At 38.8% G+C, this 17,500-nt stretch overlaps 1 protein-coding gene across 16 annotated transcripts in view; it reads right to left on the minus strand.

Annotated features, from left to right (window-relative positions):
• Window positions 1-17,500, minus strand: part of FRYL (FRY like transcription coactivator) — a 247,593-nt gene that overhangs the window by 85,678 nt on the left and 144,415 nt on the right. For 13 of the 16 annotated variants that reach the window (XR_008389628.1, XM_053654987.1, XM_053654985.1 and 10 more), the window contains 9 exons: window positions 17,120-17,221; window positions 14,300-14,344; window positions 12,698-12,801; window positions 12,392-12,500; window positions 10,601-10,687; window positions 5,965-6,136; window positions 5,387-5,519; window positions 3,025-3,132; window positions 245-482 (listed from right to left, as the gene is read on the minus strand). Coding sequence is in view for 15 of the 16 variants with exons in the window: in XM_053654987.1 (XP_053510962.1) it covers window positions 245-482; window positions 3,025-3,132; window positions 5,387-5,519; window positions 5,965-6,136; window positions 10,601-10,687; window positions 12,392-12,500; window positions 12,698-12,801; window positions 14,300-14,344; window positions 17,120-17,221 (1,098 nt within the window). In the remaining variant the exon portion in view is untranslated. The remainder of the gene's footprint in view (window positions 1-244; window positions 483-3,024; window positions 3,133-5,386; window positions 5,520-5,964; window positions 6,137-10,600; window positions 10,688-12,391; window positions 12,501-12,697; window positions 12,802-14,299; window positions 14,345-17,119; window positions 17,222-17,500) is intronic. The other 3 variants (XM_053654991.1, XM_053654983.1, XM_053654984.1) reach the window with 1 other exon arrangement.

Genomic DNA, 17,500 nt, shown 5'->3' on the forward strand with positions numbered 1-17,500 from the left:
AACTAGAATTGCCTCTACTATCTATGTTCATTTGAAATTCATTGTCATCAAAGGAAGGAGGCTGGAGAGGTTAGACACAAAGATTATATATTTCACATACGAATTACAGAAAAACTCAGTCTGAGGGATTATGAACACTCTGAGGTGAATAAAACAAATAAAACTTTTAGTGTTTGATATATAACCATCGTTGGTCATTTACCACCGACCAAAGCCAAAGGGACAATACAGAAGAACATGGTACCTGTGAGTCCTGGTTTTTGTGATGCATTTGGGTGGCTTGTTTCCACTGATTTATTAATTGTACCAACATCTTTACGGCATTATCAAGAAGTGTGGGATGGACATCAGTCACTTCACGCACAGTAAAGTAAACGAATCCCGAAAGAACATCCTCCCGCCAGTCCGGGAAGTCCAGCACCAGCGCCTGCAGAGTATTGAAAGCCAGAGCGCGCAGCTCCTCGTCCATGTGGACTGTGAGCCTGTGAGGATGGAATCTCATCAGCAAACCTCAGACCTTCCAGGAGCTTCGTCACCCGAAACCTAACACTACGACCTTAGTGAGTGTGTCCTCTTAACTGGTTTGCAAGAAGTATGAAGGCACAAACCAAGGTTCACGTTCTGTGTCACATCCCTTCTGATGCTAGTCTATATTCATCATTTGTTTATATTCACATACCAGTCTATTAATGCCAGTTAGTATTGTTACCATAATTCAGAATAATTTTGATCATAATGAAAATGCTGTATTAAGAAAATACAGAATTATATTTAAAAATACTTTAATTCTTAAAATACCACGCTGTCCTATAATCAATCAAAAATTGTATTTAATCATATAACATGATAACACTCTCTCCCATTTGTCTTTCACTGTCACTGGGAAGAACCACGACTCATGCCGATCACTCCTCTCACGCTGCTGAGGTAACAGTTATACACAAGACGACTGACAAAAGAAATAGAACCAATCGAGATGGACTCAGTGTAACAGAAATAATTCGTAAGGTGAGAATGAGAATAAATCTAGACTAGTAACATCATAAATGGAGTGCACCTAGGAAAAAAGTAAAAAATAAACTTGTCAAACTAACACATAAGCCCCTAAAGGCGGCTTCAGTCTAAACGAACGAGAGGAGAGGCTACACAAAATTGCCTGCTAAGACATCGAGACAATGCAGGGACATGAACGTGATGTGCGTTAAAGGTTTTTTAAAAGGACATAGAGAGAATGATTTAGAAACAGAGAAGACGGCCACAGCATGTAATGTCACATGGACAAGCTTCCGAAGCTGAAGAGGACTAGTTTGGTGACTGACCATCAAGACAAACGCATCCAAGTTAAAACAGCCTAAGTGAGTATGAGAAGTAGGTAAGATTAAAAATGTGCCACAATTACATGCTTGGGAAACTGGGGGGATGGCGTTACCCTCGGCGACAGAGGAGGAAAGCTGTGTGGTTTAGGGGCAAGGAGGCATTACCGTCTTCACCCTGCTGAACTCAGGTCTGGCCTTCACTAAGCCAACCTTCGGTGACAAGGAGGCTGAAGAGCAAGTGTGTTCCAGATGAACAGACTTGGGAGTGAGCCACACAAAGCGGCAGCAGTGATACAATCACATCAGAAATATCATACAGGGTCAGGTTAAGGGTCTCTAGCCCAGTATTCTGTCTCTGAGCAAGGGAGGTGCTGTGGGACAGGAGAGTGACTGGCCAACTACATGATGCTGACTTTAAAGGTTATTTCGACATCCCTCAAAGCCATGAATGTGTGAATATCATCTTACACCTATCTTTGTGCCTCAGGGTACAGAACAACAGTGTAGCCTGGCCAATTTAAGGCAGGGGAAGTAGCTTTCTTTAAAGACAGCATATGGGTCTACACACTTACAATGTGTCTTTGATTTGTTGGTTTGCTTGCTTTATTTTTAAGCAAACAAGGTCCAGCCATCACAACTGCAAATGACAGAAATAGGGGACAAAACATTTAGGCTCTGACAGAGGTGTCCGACCTGTGGCCCATGGGCCTCACGTAGCCCACAATGGCCATGAATGTGGCCCAACACAAAATCGTAAATTTACTTAAAATATTATGAGATTTTTTTTTTGTGATTATGTGTCACAATGTATCTAATATGTGGTCCAAGACAACTCTTCTTCCAGTCTGGCCCAGAGATGCCAAAAGGTCAGACACCCCTGCTAGAAGCTTTCTTTCTGCTAAATTGATAAATAAATATCATAGGGGAAAGAAGCAAAGTAAACGACAAAGTAAACTGTCCCTCACTGTTCAGATGTTTGCCCCGTCACTAGATGCGCCATCCATGCCCGGTACAGACACAGCTTCACTCAGGTGGGTGCCTACGAGAGCACCCACACGGCCTCTCCCTCACACGCTGTCGATGGCTGCTTTGGACCTACAGAGGCAGAGACCACAGGGCCTGCAAATCCTAAAATACCTACTGTCTGACCCCTCGTCTGGGGACTTCTTAACTACGGCAACGGAGCAGGTTTTCAACGAGCTATCTCCTCAACTTTGAATTAATTTTGGAAGGTAATATTTAAGTTTGGTTCATATTATTAACTCCTTTTTTTAGATCTATGACATGCCTGACAAAGCAGAGACAAAAACTGCAACCCTGTGGGCAACACCATAGAAGAAAAGAGGGAAAATGAGACCTGGTCACCACCCTAGGTACCAAAGACATAATTGCAGGAGTTAACTGAAAAATTAATCACCTAAGGGGTATAACTGCACACTGAGAATGCCCATATGTTAAGGGGTAATGCGTTATGTAAATCCCAGGAAATATTATTTAGATGGAAAGTGAGGGAGTTGAAAATAGGATTTGTAGGGGAATCTAAAAGAACTTTAGAAGTTAAAAATGAGTATGGAGACAATGTTTAACAAAATGTAAAAGACAAAATGGGAGCTTAGAAAGTAAATCGAATAATAGATTAAACGTCTTTACCACTAGCCTTTTACTGATAACACTAACAGAGCTCGTTTGAAATTTAATTCTCATTTACCTTGCTAACAATTCAATGAGGTCGGTTCTGCTCATCCCGTCAGGAATCAGCCTTGGAATAGCAGCAATACAAGTTCTAAACAAATCAATTTTGGGTTTTCTTTCCCCCCTGAAAAATACATTAAACAGGTCTTAATAAGTATATTATCATATTGGAAAATAAAAGCAAACTTACAAAAGTAGTTACAGAAGATAGGAGCCCACCCCAGAAAGTTTCATGTATTATAGAAAGAGCACATACAAATTCAGTAAATAATAAACAGTTTATAAATGAACAACACAGTACAGAGATAATTCAAGGAAAAACAGTAAGCAAAAAAGATTTCTCAGTGATTATAAAACAAGCATAGGAACTATAAGGTTTAAATAGTAAATATTAAGTAAATTATTTATAATATAATTATTTCAAATCAATACATTTTAATATAATTTAACTAATATTGCATCTTTAGTAAATAATTATATTTTTAAAGATTTTATTTATTTTTAGAGACAGGTGAAGGGAGGGAAGAAGAGAGAAAACATCGATGAGAGACAGAATCATCAATCAGTTGCCTCTCACACTGCCCCAGCCGGGGACCAGGCCCTAAATCCAGACGTGAGCCCTGACCAGGAACTGAACTGGTGACCTTTTGCTCTGCAGGAAGATGCTCACCAAACTGAGCCACACTGTTCAGGTCTTTAGTAAATAATTATTAAGTAATAATTATATTGGCATTAAATAACCCAATATTGGTTGTTTGGGGACCCATAAAATTAAGAAAAAAATTAAATTTAATATTATTTACTAACAAGGTTCTTGGAAAACACATTCATCATATACCACTGTTGCTACAGTCTACTCTTGTCTCTTCCTTTGACTTCAAGACACACATACACACCTAAAATTTTTATGTAATAAAATGTGTCAATTTTTAAAATTCATCTGGTTCCTTCAGGGGCTTCCTACAATTGAATTTTACTGTATTTTCTTCTAGTTACTCAATAATTTCATTATTTTAAATATCTAATATTTTAATACACTGGTTTTTTTTTGGTCTATATTTTCAGGTGAGGCTTTTAGTTAATTTCTTTTATCCAAAGTGTCCTTCAGGGGCCTGATAAAATAATTCTAATGTAGAAAAGAACTGGATGACTTAAATATTTTGGGCCAATATTTGTTATGGTGACAACAGACTTGCTTCCAACTTTGGGAGTTTGTATACAGTCAGTCTCCTCTTTGCGTGGTTCCCACGTGCATGACTTGGAGTCAGCACAGTTTGGTTAACTGGCACGAGTCCTGGCGTGGCTCACTTCCCAGAGACCACGCACCACCTCTAAGTAACTGCATAAGCAAGCTTCCCTGCCAGCTCTTCAGCCCACCAATCATGATGTACCTAACACATGGGCTTCCTAATCAGAGACAAATCACACCGCTCTTTTCAAATTCTGTCATGGTTAGTGGAGCACAAAAGGAAAAGCGCTCTCATTAAAAGTGAAGTTCCGATTGAACATGGATGGGGCTGCAGAGGAAACCACCGACACTGCCATGGCTGGCGGTGCCCGCCCGCAGCCGCGGGGGCCTGGTGAGGGCCCTCTACCAACACGCACGAGGAAAGTGGTGTGGGGAAACGAATGCAGATTTCCCAGATGCAGTAACGCAGGAAACACTTCGCCTCAGAGAAACTCTCAGAGTTAGTGTACACTAGTATAATAACTGTGTATTAATTAAATGAAGAGATCCAATTTCCAATTTGGTAATCTAAGACATAGAATGCAGATATCAAGATCTGAAAAATGTTGTCCCTTATATGGAATACGTAGATACTTCTTAGCAAATGAAGGAAGCTATTGCCATGAAATATCTTCTCTTGAGCAGGAGTCCCTCACAATGAGGAAAAAAGATGTCGGATGACAAGCAGTGTTAATGGTGGGGCGGGCTGGGGAGGCACGAGGTACTGTTTTAAAAAAAAAAAAGACTCATACATTCTTCCTCTCTGCACCCCTGGTTCCCAGGAGGTTTCAGGTTTTCTGTATGTTTGTTGGGGCCCTGGAAATAAGAACACTTGTTTGACTTATTAAACCAATTAGCCCATGCACATCTGGGCTAACTAGGATTATCTACCACTCACAGAATTCGTGTAGGCCTTGGTCACTGACAACAGGCTGAGAACCCAGGACACCCTTTGCTTTCTATACGAGGTTCAACAGCACTTTAAAGAATAAAACTGAGCGCAGGGAAGGAATGAGTGCTATACAGCAGCACACGGCAATATGGAAGAACTCCAGAAGAGAAAGCAACACAGCAAGTAAGCAAGAATCAACCATCTATACTTTTTTACAAAAACAGAAATAGCAATGAGAAGAAATAATGCACTGCATACGTAATCATATCTTCAGGCTCCTTGTTAGACATCTGCACACTAGTCATACACATGGGCCTCCCGACCTCTTTGTCCAAGTGTCTGAGAATGCTATCTAATGCTCTTCTCACTTGAGGATAGTAAATTGACATTCCTAGAGGGGTAAAAAACTTGGTTATAAAATGTCAGAAATTAAATAAAGGATAGTTAGTTACTTTCTGTAAAAATAAAAGCCTCTTAATCTTTGAAAAATGTTAGTTTATCATGTTACAAAAGAAGGAGTTTCCACTGTGAAATATTCTTCCTGATGATCAGCTTTAGCATATTGGGCAACGTGTAAAAATTATGCAGAGAACTAAAATTTAAAGGGAGAATAAAATGCAGTAAATAGCATCATGTAAGAAAATAAAAATTTAACCCAAAGACTTTTAGTCTGACAACATATATAGATATTACCAAAAATGTATTTTTTATCACACTGTATACTGGAATAATCATAATAGGCAAATATATATATATATGTATTTGATTTGATTTAAACTTTTACAAAATACTAAACTGTATCAAAAAGCACGTTATTTATTCAAGTTAACACTAACCTATGACTTTTGCTTCTTCATCTGTCAAGGTTTTATTAAGAAAAATTTTCTTCACACGAAGAGTGTTTCCTGAAGGAAGAATAACTCCCGTCGTTGGCATTGGAGGTTCACCATCTTTCTGCTGCAAACTGTCCGCTATCACAAGGAAGACTCGGAGGCCTATGTTCATTCTCTTCAGAGGAAAAAGTTTCAAAATAACGAAGAGTTTCAGCAAATTTTTTTTCATATTAAAAACATCTCATCAAATAACACTAGGGAATAGGAAGGAGGACAGAAGAAAAACTAACCTTTCTGCTCAACATTTTTTAACCAGTCCAGGCACCAAAGTTTGCTTAATTTCAAATTCCCAAACGCATACCCACTCCCTTCGGAGGTCGACTGGCTGCCCTATTCTCTGTAAAGCTATTTCAAACCTCTTCCACCTCTTTAACTCTCCAACTATCCTCCCTTCCCCTCTCTAAGCAGAAGATTTGTCTCCTACTTAACAGAACGAGAAAACCAACTTTCTTCGAACTCTCACTACGATGCACAGCGGCGTACCCGTCTATGCCCCTCTTCTTCCTCCCCTTCGCTCCTGTTAGAGTCAAGGGCGTGCTGGTCTTTCTAGTTGTTAGAATTCCACCTGAGCTTATATTTTGGGGAGATTATACTATTATCCATTTCCTTGCATCTTCAACATTTCCCTTTTGACCGCATATACCTCGTTCCTGTTAACTATAGGCAATTATCTTAATAAGCCCTCCCCACAATACTGCCCTGAGGCAAACAGCAGGCACTCGTCCTGCATCCTGCATGACTTTCCATGGCCTGGGGGACACTGTCGAGTGTCCCTTCTTTCCTAGAAAGAACTTCCTTTGTCTGCGGCCTCTGTGCCACCGCTGGCTGTCACCTCTGCCCGCATGTCAGGTCAGGCCCCCTCTATCTGACACCAGGTATCAGACTGCTTCATGATAAGCCCCTGGGGTGTCTTTTCCTATCATCATGTCCTCTCTCCAAAGCAACTGCATGTGTTTCCATGACTCCGATGCCCACTCACACCAGACCACCTACTAATTTCAAGCCTGATTTTTCCTCAGATCCACTTGACATCCTTACTTGGGTGTGGGAAAGATGTCTCAGACTTGATGTGTTCCCCCAAATGCACTCCCCCCAAACTCGATCCCTTCTCCATGTTTCCGCCCTCAGTAAATGACATTCTCTCCATCTGCACTTTGCTGTCTCAGCCCAAACTGCCACAACCTCTGACCTACACCAGTGGTCTCTAAAGCAGGTAGGTATGTGCATCCCAGCGGGTGTGCAAGGTAGTTCACTGGAACACAGCGAGAAGAATAAAACCTCTGTTAATATACCTTTTGTTATCTAAAGCACATTAAGCTTGTAAGCTTTACTCATTTTGGCAATATGACAGTACTGGTGCTTTCCCTTGGTGAGGGAAGCATCCTGAACAACGGGGGAGAGTCCACAATGTACCACAGTGAGGGCTTCACGAGGCTGCCCTCAGTTACTCCTCCTCTCAGATTATCGCTATTTGTATGTGTTTGAGTAAATGAACTGATGGATACTTTTATCTGTCTTTAACTAAACGAGCTCTCACAAGCTTAAAAAGAGCCCTGAACAGAAAACACAGATCGAAGATAATGCCCAATTAAGCCTAAATGACTAAGAACAACAAAACGGCACAATTGACACTTTTTCTATTCTTAGTGTGAGAATTCCAGTGAGGAGAAAACTGCTTTAGAAGTAAACTTGCTCAATGGAGAAAATACTTTTGAAAATGGATGTTCAAGAGAATGTCTTTCATTGCTCGAAAACCACACAAAGTATATAAAACACTCATGTTCGCTCACTTTGAAAAGTCTGGAAATAAATACTACCCTGTCTTTAAAATCCTGTAACTGAGAAGCTTCAATAACCTTCTATCCTGTCTGTTAACCACATAAATAGGACTCTCAGGGTTGGACTATGGGGAGGCCCGGCACCACTATGTTAAAGGACACAGGAGAAAAGACGGAGCCCAGGCTTCGTACTTTCTCAAAAGTTACGGATTCTGATGAGTAATTCGTCTGTAAAATACCTAACACAATCTGCAAACTGAATGTCTACAGAGTGAATTAGAATCTGCCAGTGAAAAACAGAGCCACGGAAGCAGAAAAGAACGTTGTTTTTGTCTTCTTAAAAATCTTTTTTTTTTTTTGTGATTGATTTTTTTAAATTTTTTTTATTGATTATGCCATTACATTTGCTCTATTCCCCCCTCCCTTCCCCTCCACCCTGCATACCCCTCCCCCACCATTTCCCCCTTTAGTTCATGAACATGTGTCTCAATTTCTTTAGATTCTGTATTTCCCCTACTATTCTTACCCTCCCCCCTATCTATTTTCTATCTACTGTCTATGCTACTTATTTTCTGTACCTTCTCCCCCCTTCCCCTCCTCCCACTCCCCTATTGCTAACCCTCCCTGAGATCTTCATTTCTATGGTTCTGCTCCTGATCTAGCTATCCTCTTAGTTTGCTTTTGTTTTAGGTGTGGTTCTTAATAACTGTGAGTTTGCTGTCCTTTCACTGTTCGTCTTTTTTATCTTCTTTTTCTTAGGTAAGTCCCTTTAACATTTCATATAATAAGGGCTTGGTGATGATGAACTCCTTGAATTTGGTCTTATCTGAGAAGCACTTTATCTGTCCTTCCATTCTAAATGAAAGTTTTGCTGGGTAGAGCAATCTTGGTTGTAGATCTTTGGTTTTCATGACTTGGAATACCTCTTTCCAGCCCCTTCTTGCCTGTAAGGTCTCTTTTGAGAAATCAGCTGACAGTCTGATGGGAACTCCTTTGTAGGTGACTGTCCCCTTAGCTCTTGCTGCTTCTAAGATTCTCTCCTTCATTTTAATCTTGGCTAATGTAATTATGATGTGCCTTGGTGTGTTCCTTCTTGTGTCCAACTTCTTTGGGACTCTCTGAGCTTCCTGGATTTCTCGGAAGTCTATTTCCTTTGCCAGATTGGGGAAATTCTCCTTTATTATTTGTTCAAATAATTTTTCAACTGGTGGTTGTGCCTTTCCCCCTTCTGGTACCCCTATAATTCGGATGTTGGAACGTTTAAAGATGTCCTGGAGGTTCCTAATCTTCTCCTCATTTTTCTGAATTTTTATTTCTTCATTCCTTTCTGTTTGATCATTTTTTTCTTCTTTCTGGTTCTCTCCCTTGATTTGAGTCCCAATTTTCTTTCCATTACTATTGGAATCTTTTGTATCCCCATTCATTTCAATTAATTTAGCTTCCATATGTTTCTCTAATTTGTGGCTAAAGTCAACCAGTTCTGTAAGGATCCTTATAACCAGTGTTTTGAACTGTGCATCTGAAAGACTGGCTATTTCTTCATCACTTAGGTCTATCGGTTCTGGGGCTCTGAGTTGTCCTAGAGCCATTTTTGGTCTGTTCGCGCTGTTAAGTGAGCGGAGCGAAGCCTTAGTTGTTTACCAGGACCGGGCGACCCAGGTCGCTGGTTTGTGACGCTGTGTGTGGGGGCGTGGTCAGAGAGGGAGCAATGGCGGTCCTCTCCGCTAGCCCAGCGTTTCCAGTCACTCCGCACGCCTGGGGTTTATCCGATTGGAATTGCGCGAGCCTGCTGCCCCGCGCCGGCTTCCCTTCTCACTGGCTTCTCCCCACGTAAATGCGCGCGCCCGAACGACCGACCGCCGCGCCTATTCCCTGTGCGCTCCCGCAGCCAGCTGGCTGGCGATCAGTGCCCTCGGTTGCCTGCGCGTGCCGCTCACCGCCCCGGGAATTTTTTCTTGCCAACCTGCTCCGCTGCTGGCCTCGCTCCTCACACCGGTCCAGCCGAGTATCTAGTTGTCCTTTGGACTCCGTATTGTCGATTTTCCGTGTGGCTTGGTTGTGACTGCTGTTAAAAATAGTTGTTCTTAGATTTGGTTGTGCACAGAGGCGAGGTGGGTCCTCCATCTACGTCTCCATCTTGGCGGAAGTTCCTGTCTTCTTAAAAATCTTTATTGTGCCCGCCATCTGGGCAAATGAGTTTTGTCTGTTTTGTCTCTTATACCTAACATAGTACCTGACGTGTTTTACATGCTCAGTAATTGTTGAATGGATAATATTTATTAAAGAAACCTAATGTTTATATTATTTCTATGAGACACTGGAACTGGCTTAACAACTGCCAGAAGTCAGCTGAGCTGGTTCCCCTGAAACTCCCTCTCTTGACTGTTACCACCACGCTTGGAACTACTCTTATGCCATCAGAAAGGTTATATAACTTGCCTCCAAACACAACTGGAGTAAGAAGTAGAACATTTAACTAGAGGTTTGACACTAAGAATTCTGATTCCAGAAATGGTGCTCAAAAAATAAAGTTTAGGCCCTGGCTGGTGCGGCTCAGCGGATTGAGCACGGGCCTATGAACCAAAGGGTCACTGGTTTGATTCCCAGTCGGGGCACGTGCCTGGGTTGCGGGCCAGGTCCCCAGGAGGGGACACATGAGAGGCAACCACACATTGATGTTTCTCTCCCACTCTTTCTCCTTCCCTTCCCCACTGTAAAAATAAATAAATAAAATATTTAAAAAATAAAAAATAAAAAAATAAAGTTTAGGACAGTGTATCACTACATATTTTCCATTTTACCTCTGGATTAATGGTGAAAGTTTTAGCAGATTTTCCAACACTGAGAAGATCAAATATTATTTCTTTCATTGCAAAATCCAAACGTTCCTAGAAAAAAAACCACAATAAATCCTTCTAATCTGCTACTACAAGTTAAGTATCATGCTAAGAATTATACATATAATGGCAACAACACAAGTCTGTACCCACAAGAAATTCATAAATGTAGTTGTATACAGAAAAATACACATAAATTATAGTTATGAATAAGACTATAACATCTAAAATTAATATAATAATGAATGTCAATTATAACTTAAAAAATTATAAGCATTTTACAATTATCAAATGATTCAATACCCAAACCAATGGAAAGGTTTTAAGTATTCATTCACCACAATCACTCGATCTAAGCACGAGAATTCTCAGAATGGTGATGGGAGATGGTCCCAGGATAGCAGGCACACAGCCGGCCTAGACAGCAGTGGGGTTAGACTGGGAAGAATGGGCTCCAGGAAGGAAATCTCAAGAAAAAAATTAACTAGTAAGATTAACTGCTGTTTGTGAGTTTTATCATTGTGGCCGAATATTGGCGTGAAGCAATTAATCCAAGGGAGTGGGTACACCCCTGGTGAGGGGAGGGGAGTTCAGAACTACACCCTAATCTAATGGCAACAGTTTCCTGAATACCAGACCTAAAGCACAATTTGCTTTCATTCATCTTATGGACAGATTGATACTTACGTAATTATCACTAGTTCTGTGCTCCAGTAAACAGTAGTATATTCATTTTATTTAAATATCCCTTACTTAGTCACTGTCAAAATAACTACATTATGGGCCATTTAAACTGTCATGTTTTTAGTTGAAAGAGAGTGTAATGAACATTCTGAAATCAAACATCTTCCAAAGCTGAGGAGGTAAGCCCAGCTATACTCCCACAGCGCTGATGTTCCAAAAGGGGGAATGTGATTAAAACCTTCGATCTGCTCACTCGGTAACTATTCAATCCCCTTCTAATAAACCTTCCTTAATACAGTGTCTAGAGAGCTAAAATGGTATTTCCCAGGATGCCTCATAAACAATAGGTTTTAGAATGTGATTCAGACCCAGCCAAGCGGTACACTCATGAGAGTCTTGGGACCTGGTACTGTGAGGAGAAGGAGGTAGGGGAGAAGAAACCTATTTTACTGGTGGGGATCACAGCCGCAGCGTGGGTCCAAAGCACTGCTGGTGACTCCCTAACTTGGTAACTCTGATTAGGATGGAGGCGACAGCTTCCTTGACAGCCCGATTCTATAGTTTCCTCTTAATCATTCAGCCAATTAGTGTTTCTGTGAGTTAGTGGTATTCCTTAAAAAAAAAATCCCTTTGGGTTCAACCATCTAGAGTGGATTCTAGTATCCATAACCTAAGAATCTAGAAAATACAGATTATGAAACCAGTTTTCAGAAATCTTTCAAGATACTCAGGAGGTAGTGAGTAACTGCACCAACAGTAGGATTATGAGCCAGCGTCTTGGCTTTTCATGAACTAAAAGTGCTTCTTCTACCTGTGGGCCTCCTTTCCTTCTCCAAGTGCACAGATTGATGACTTAGATCAATGTTGTCACACACATGCACACATACAAAAATCATCAGTGTCTTTCATTTTTCACTTTTTAAAGCATACATTTATTTCCACCACCGAATAGTAACAAATATTTTGTTATCATGCTTTTAGATGTGTAACACATTTTCAGACTCCAAGTTCTTAAAACACATTACTCCTGTAACCAACACGGACACGTGCACTATGAGGTGAGGAACTCACCTGAGCAATGAACTGGATAATCTTCACAAATATATTGAGAGGTGTATCGCGAGGAACCACACTACGTGAACCTTTTGGAAAAAGTGCTGACACTATGCTCATAAGACGGCTATGGGAAAAAGAAATTAGTCATAATGAGATCATTAAATTAACAGAACATAGGCAAACTAGTTTCCTATTCTTCATAATACATTGGGAGAATTCATGTTCCTCTACAAGGTATTTGCAATGTTGACTAAAATTCCATTAGCGTGGCAGTTTTTCCCATTGTTTTCAGTACACTTTGAAACAAAGGCACTCACTCACCTTTGAGTTACAGTGTTGCTTTCACATTTTATTCTAATTACATAAACCCACAATAATCTGTACAAAGATTCCAGTGCAACTCGAGACATTTTAGGATCTTTATTCTGTTTAGAACAAAAGAGAATTAAAATAAATTTATTTATTATAGTACTTTCAATCATTTCAGAACAAATACATTCTTTGTCAACAACTAAAAGCCCTGATCCCTCTTTTTTCCTTCAATCTAAAACAGTTTTAAATATTAAGTATGTATATTTGTATATGGTAAGTATTGAATATATGTTTGTTATATGGCAAGTACACATAGTTCAAAAATAATCATAAATATGGAAATCCTGAGCCATTCCTTATACTCTTAAAACAAAATAGTGAAGTATTAGAATCATACTAATACTTCTAAGAACTTCAAAATTATATACACACATCTAATTACTTGATGATAAATGGTTCATACAATACTGACAAAACGATGGAGGAATTAGTAATCTTGGCAATAATTCATTGCAACCCATACAGAATACCAAAATCTAGAATACCAAATGCCATTATAGACATTTGTATTTATGAAATAATACAAAATACTGAGTGATTAGCCTTAAGAGAGAAAATATGGACCAGTGGGTTAAGAGCACGGGCTATGGAATTGGGAATGACTGGCCAAACCCATCCTCAGTTAGGTAACCTGCTGCCGCAACTTCCTCATCTCTAAAGTGGGAGTAATATGGTACCTACCTCACAGATTGGGGAAATTATGTGAAAAGCACTTGAAACTCTGCCTGGTATGTATTAAATGCTCAGTAAGTGTTAGGTGTTATACCTTCAACTTTTCACTTAGAAGCAGAACATTATTTAAATTATTATTATTTAGAATCAGAAAAGTATTCCATTTCAATCACAATTTGATTGACAAACCTCTTCTTCATACTAGCTATTACAAAAAGTTCTCAAATGACCAGTGATATAATGAGATTTAACTGTGAATGCTGAAAATGTAGCTAATCAACTTTATTACGAGAAATTCTTTACGTTGGTTGTAGGATGCACTGATTGCCATAAATGAGCATTAATTTCACTTGGTTTTGAAGATTTCTTGTTAAACAATTATTTTATATATAACAACAGACAAAAGAGAATTCTTAAATACTATTAATTTAGCATTCTATTTTGTTTTCTTAAGATATAGAATGATGAACATATAACTACTTATGACTGAAAGCAATGCAAAAAAGGCAACAACTGACGGTATTTTTACAAAAATAACCACTGGAAAATATACTTTTGCACATTTATCTATATGAAGATTTGATAAAATAAAGAATGGAATACCAATGACTCTGCTAATGTAAATTAGATTACTTAAAATGCAGGATTCTGGTTAACAATCAACATTCATTGTCAAATATTTTAAACTTGTCTGTTTGGGGCCACATTAATATTAACCCTGCAGAACATCCCTACTGTGTGCTACTCTTCCGTTACAATATGAGAGGCAGGCATGAGTAAATATATTAGACATGCAAAGCAATAATGGGTAAACAATACGTAAATAAATAAGCCACACTTACAGGAGATAAAGCAATACTTTACATCGACACAACTCACCTGGAGTGTTTCTATTTGTTTTCTGATACTGTTGTTAGATGGCATCTAAATAAAGCAACGTGAGACAGCAAACATAAACATGAGATGCAGCACATGCATGTTAGATGAAAATAAGCACAAAACAAGACAGCTCCTCACCAAGGTCTCTATTGAGAAGAAATTTGAAATTTCCAAGACTGTGGCCAGAAACATTAAGAAAAAAAAATCCTTTCATTTGGGCATCATGGGATACATCTACAATACTCAAACTGAGAGAAAATACTTAATTTTTTCACTGTCTAATTTTTCCTCTCCAGAGCAAATGACTTCAAACAAATTTGATTTTTTAGAAGATAAACATAGCACTGTAGAAAATAATCTTCAAAATATTTTTGTATGATATGTACTTTTATTATTCTTCTCTTAATTATTCTCCAGAAATGTGAAAATCATTTTTCATCTAATGACCTCAGTTGAAAGGGGAAACTACCAAGTTCTGTTTGGGAACAAAAATAACAAACTCAACATTTTCAGTGAAAAGAAACTAATGCTCTTTCTTCTATTCCTGGGCCCAAAGGCGAAAAGCCCATTTTTTTTATGGTTACCAACTTCAAAACTGGTATAATAACTTTTTAAAATTGTGCAACATCTTAAAGTGCCTTGAAAATGCATCATATTTATTTTTATGACCCTTGATGGTATCTTTTTAATATCTTAGAATTATAGTCAAAATATTTTCTAAAAATATTCCTTACAGCATCACTCTTTATAGTACATTAAAAGGTAACATGATAGACCAGAAAGAGCAAAAGTTAAGGAACTGGACAAATCGAGATACAAATCTTAGCTCTGTCAATTTCTGAATCCCTAAACATGGGTTATTTATTAATCTTCTTTCAGCCTAAAGAAGAATTAAATAAGATACTACAATTTAGAGAACCTAACATACAGTAAATATTAGTAGAAATCAATTTTAAGAAGTAGTAGGTCTAATAAATGAAAAATTGATATAGATTTTTTTAAAATTAAGAGATTAGTTGAATCTCGAAATCAGTTTAGGTAAGGCCTTTACCTTGAGCCAGTATTTCCTATCCTTAGACAACAAATTATACCTGTCACAACAGGTAACTAATGTAGTTTTCCCCTGAATGCTCAATTTTTTACATCGACTACACACAGCCTGGCTACAGAATCTAAAGCCTAATGAACAGGACCAATTCATAAAATTTCTGCTGAATAGAGCCTTAATGTAAGTTAAGGGTTAATGGCCAAGACAACTACACTCCAAATATTCATGCTAAGTGGCTCTTATCTCCTTTAGCCTGGCAGATTGACACAGCCATTCATGAAAATGGACAATATGCCAGAAGTACTTATCAGGAGGTAAGGGTTCAAAGAAAACAGAGCATTTTACATGAAAGCCTTAAGACAAAAATAAAAAGTTAAGGTACTGCGAAAGAATTGCAAATATGTTAGGTGGAAACGTAGATATATAAAAAAATTCCAACGAGCAACAGAAAAGTATGATTTGTCATGAAACAAAGCAACCTTCCAAGAACACTTCAGTGCATGTCTTAAAGCATTTTACTGAAAGTATGAAGAATCACACTACCCAGAATATTATCAATTCCTGTAAGTACCTCTATATAAACCATTAAAATAAGGACAGAAAACATTATATAATGTAATTAAGTAAACAAAAACTTATTTTCTGGTTGCATGTCGCAAAGAGTTTAATCAGCTTGATTTGGCCGTGGGAATTTCCATAAATAAAGCAAAGAGGGAGTATCAGTTCTCACCCAAATATCAATAATAACATCAATGTAAATCTAGGAGGAGAATGGCTAAAAATGTTTTCAAAGACTTATATTTTCTGTATACTTTATGAAAAAAATCAAGGCATTTCTGAACACGATACACAAAATTAGTAAAAAGACACATGGGAGGACGCTGTGCGGGGATTGTTCTTACAGCGGGGAAAGAAGGGCCAGTCCTATTTCTCACAACGCCACTAGGGGCAGCAGGGACCAAGACAAGTCACTGACTCTGCGTGTGCCTCGTCTTTGTCTTTAAAGTATCAGCTTTTCAGTCTTAACCTAAACTTAGAGGAATAACAGGAGATGAAACGTCATGTCTGCCTGGTCATATAACTTGTAAGCAAAGAGTCAGATACATTAATCTATGTATCAAAACGGTATTCAGATCAAGCCTCCACATGACAGGCAGCTGAGGCATCCGGATCCTCAGGCTCTGTGTCGGTCATTAACAGTTCTCCCGCCGCAGAAGGGCAGATCCCGCTGGGTCCTGCCAGCACGGCGACTTAGACAGGTAACGATCCTCCTGTCTCAGTTCTATTTTCAATACTAAGACACTGGGCACTGATATGCCAAACAGTGTTGATTCAAGTCAGAACAATTTCAGGAGATTTTCCATCAATGTGGATCCAGACTTGAGCTAACATTATTGAATTTTCTCAAAACAAAGCAAAAAATAAGTGTCTGAAGAGTTTTATAAGATTAATACATACTCTACAATTCTAAAGGAATTTATTAACAAATACAGCTAGATCTAAGATAATATAAAACACCAATCATTAAAAATACATAATTTTAATTAAGCAAGACAAAGCAAATTTTCAATCAAAAGTTTCTTCATATCTATACACGACTGATTTTCTATAGAAAAAATGAAGTCTGTATAAGAAATGGAGTATAGTAAACTATTAATTATTCAGATGTACCAACAGCAATGAAAAAGTTTATTATGTATAACTCTATGTATACACACAAGTGAATACACTACAGGCAGTATTTACAGGTCACAAATGAGATTGCATCTTACCTTTAAATGTGACAAACAGTTCTGTAGGAAAATATGCCAGTTATTTAAAAAAAACTGTTTCTGACTGACACACAGAAGGCAGGTAATTAGTGGGTACAGAGCCTACAGGAGACAGATAACAGACAGCGTTAGCGCTTTGCATGAAAAAGCACTGGCCTTATAAATTACATTTCATTTATTCTCGTAAACAAGAAAATTAAAAGACTCTTTTACGCAGTTTTCCAATTCACAGTAAAAAAAATAGGCTCTCCTAGAGTCATCCAACAAAGAATGACCAGGGGCAGATTTCCTGTGGGAACAGGCCACTGCTCTGCCCCCTCCCCTCCTCCCGCCCCCAGAGCTCACTGCCGTTTCCCCTGGAGCCGCAGCTCCCAGTGCAGC

This window comes from Artibeus jamaicensis, unplaced genomic scaffold (assembly GCF_021234435.1).
Source record: "Artibeus jamaicensis isolate MK-2021 breed Jamaican fruit bat unplaced genomic scaffold, CSHL_Jam_final contig_889, whole genome shotgun sequence".
NCBI lineage: Eukaryota > Metazoa > Chordata > Mammalia > Chiroptera > Phyllostomidae > Artibeus > Artibeus jamaicensis.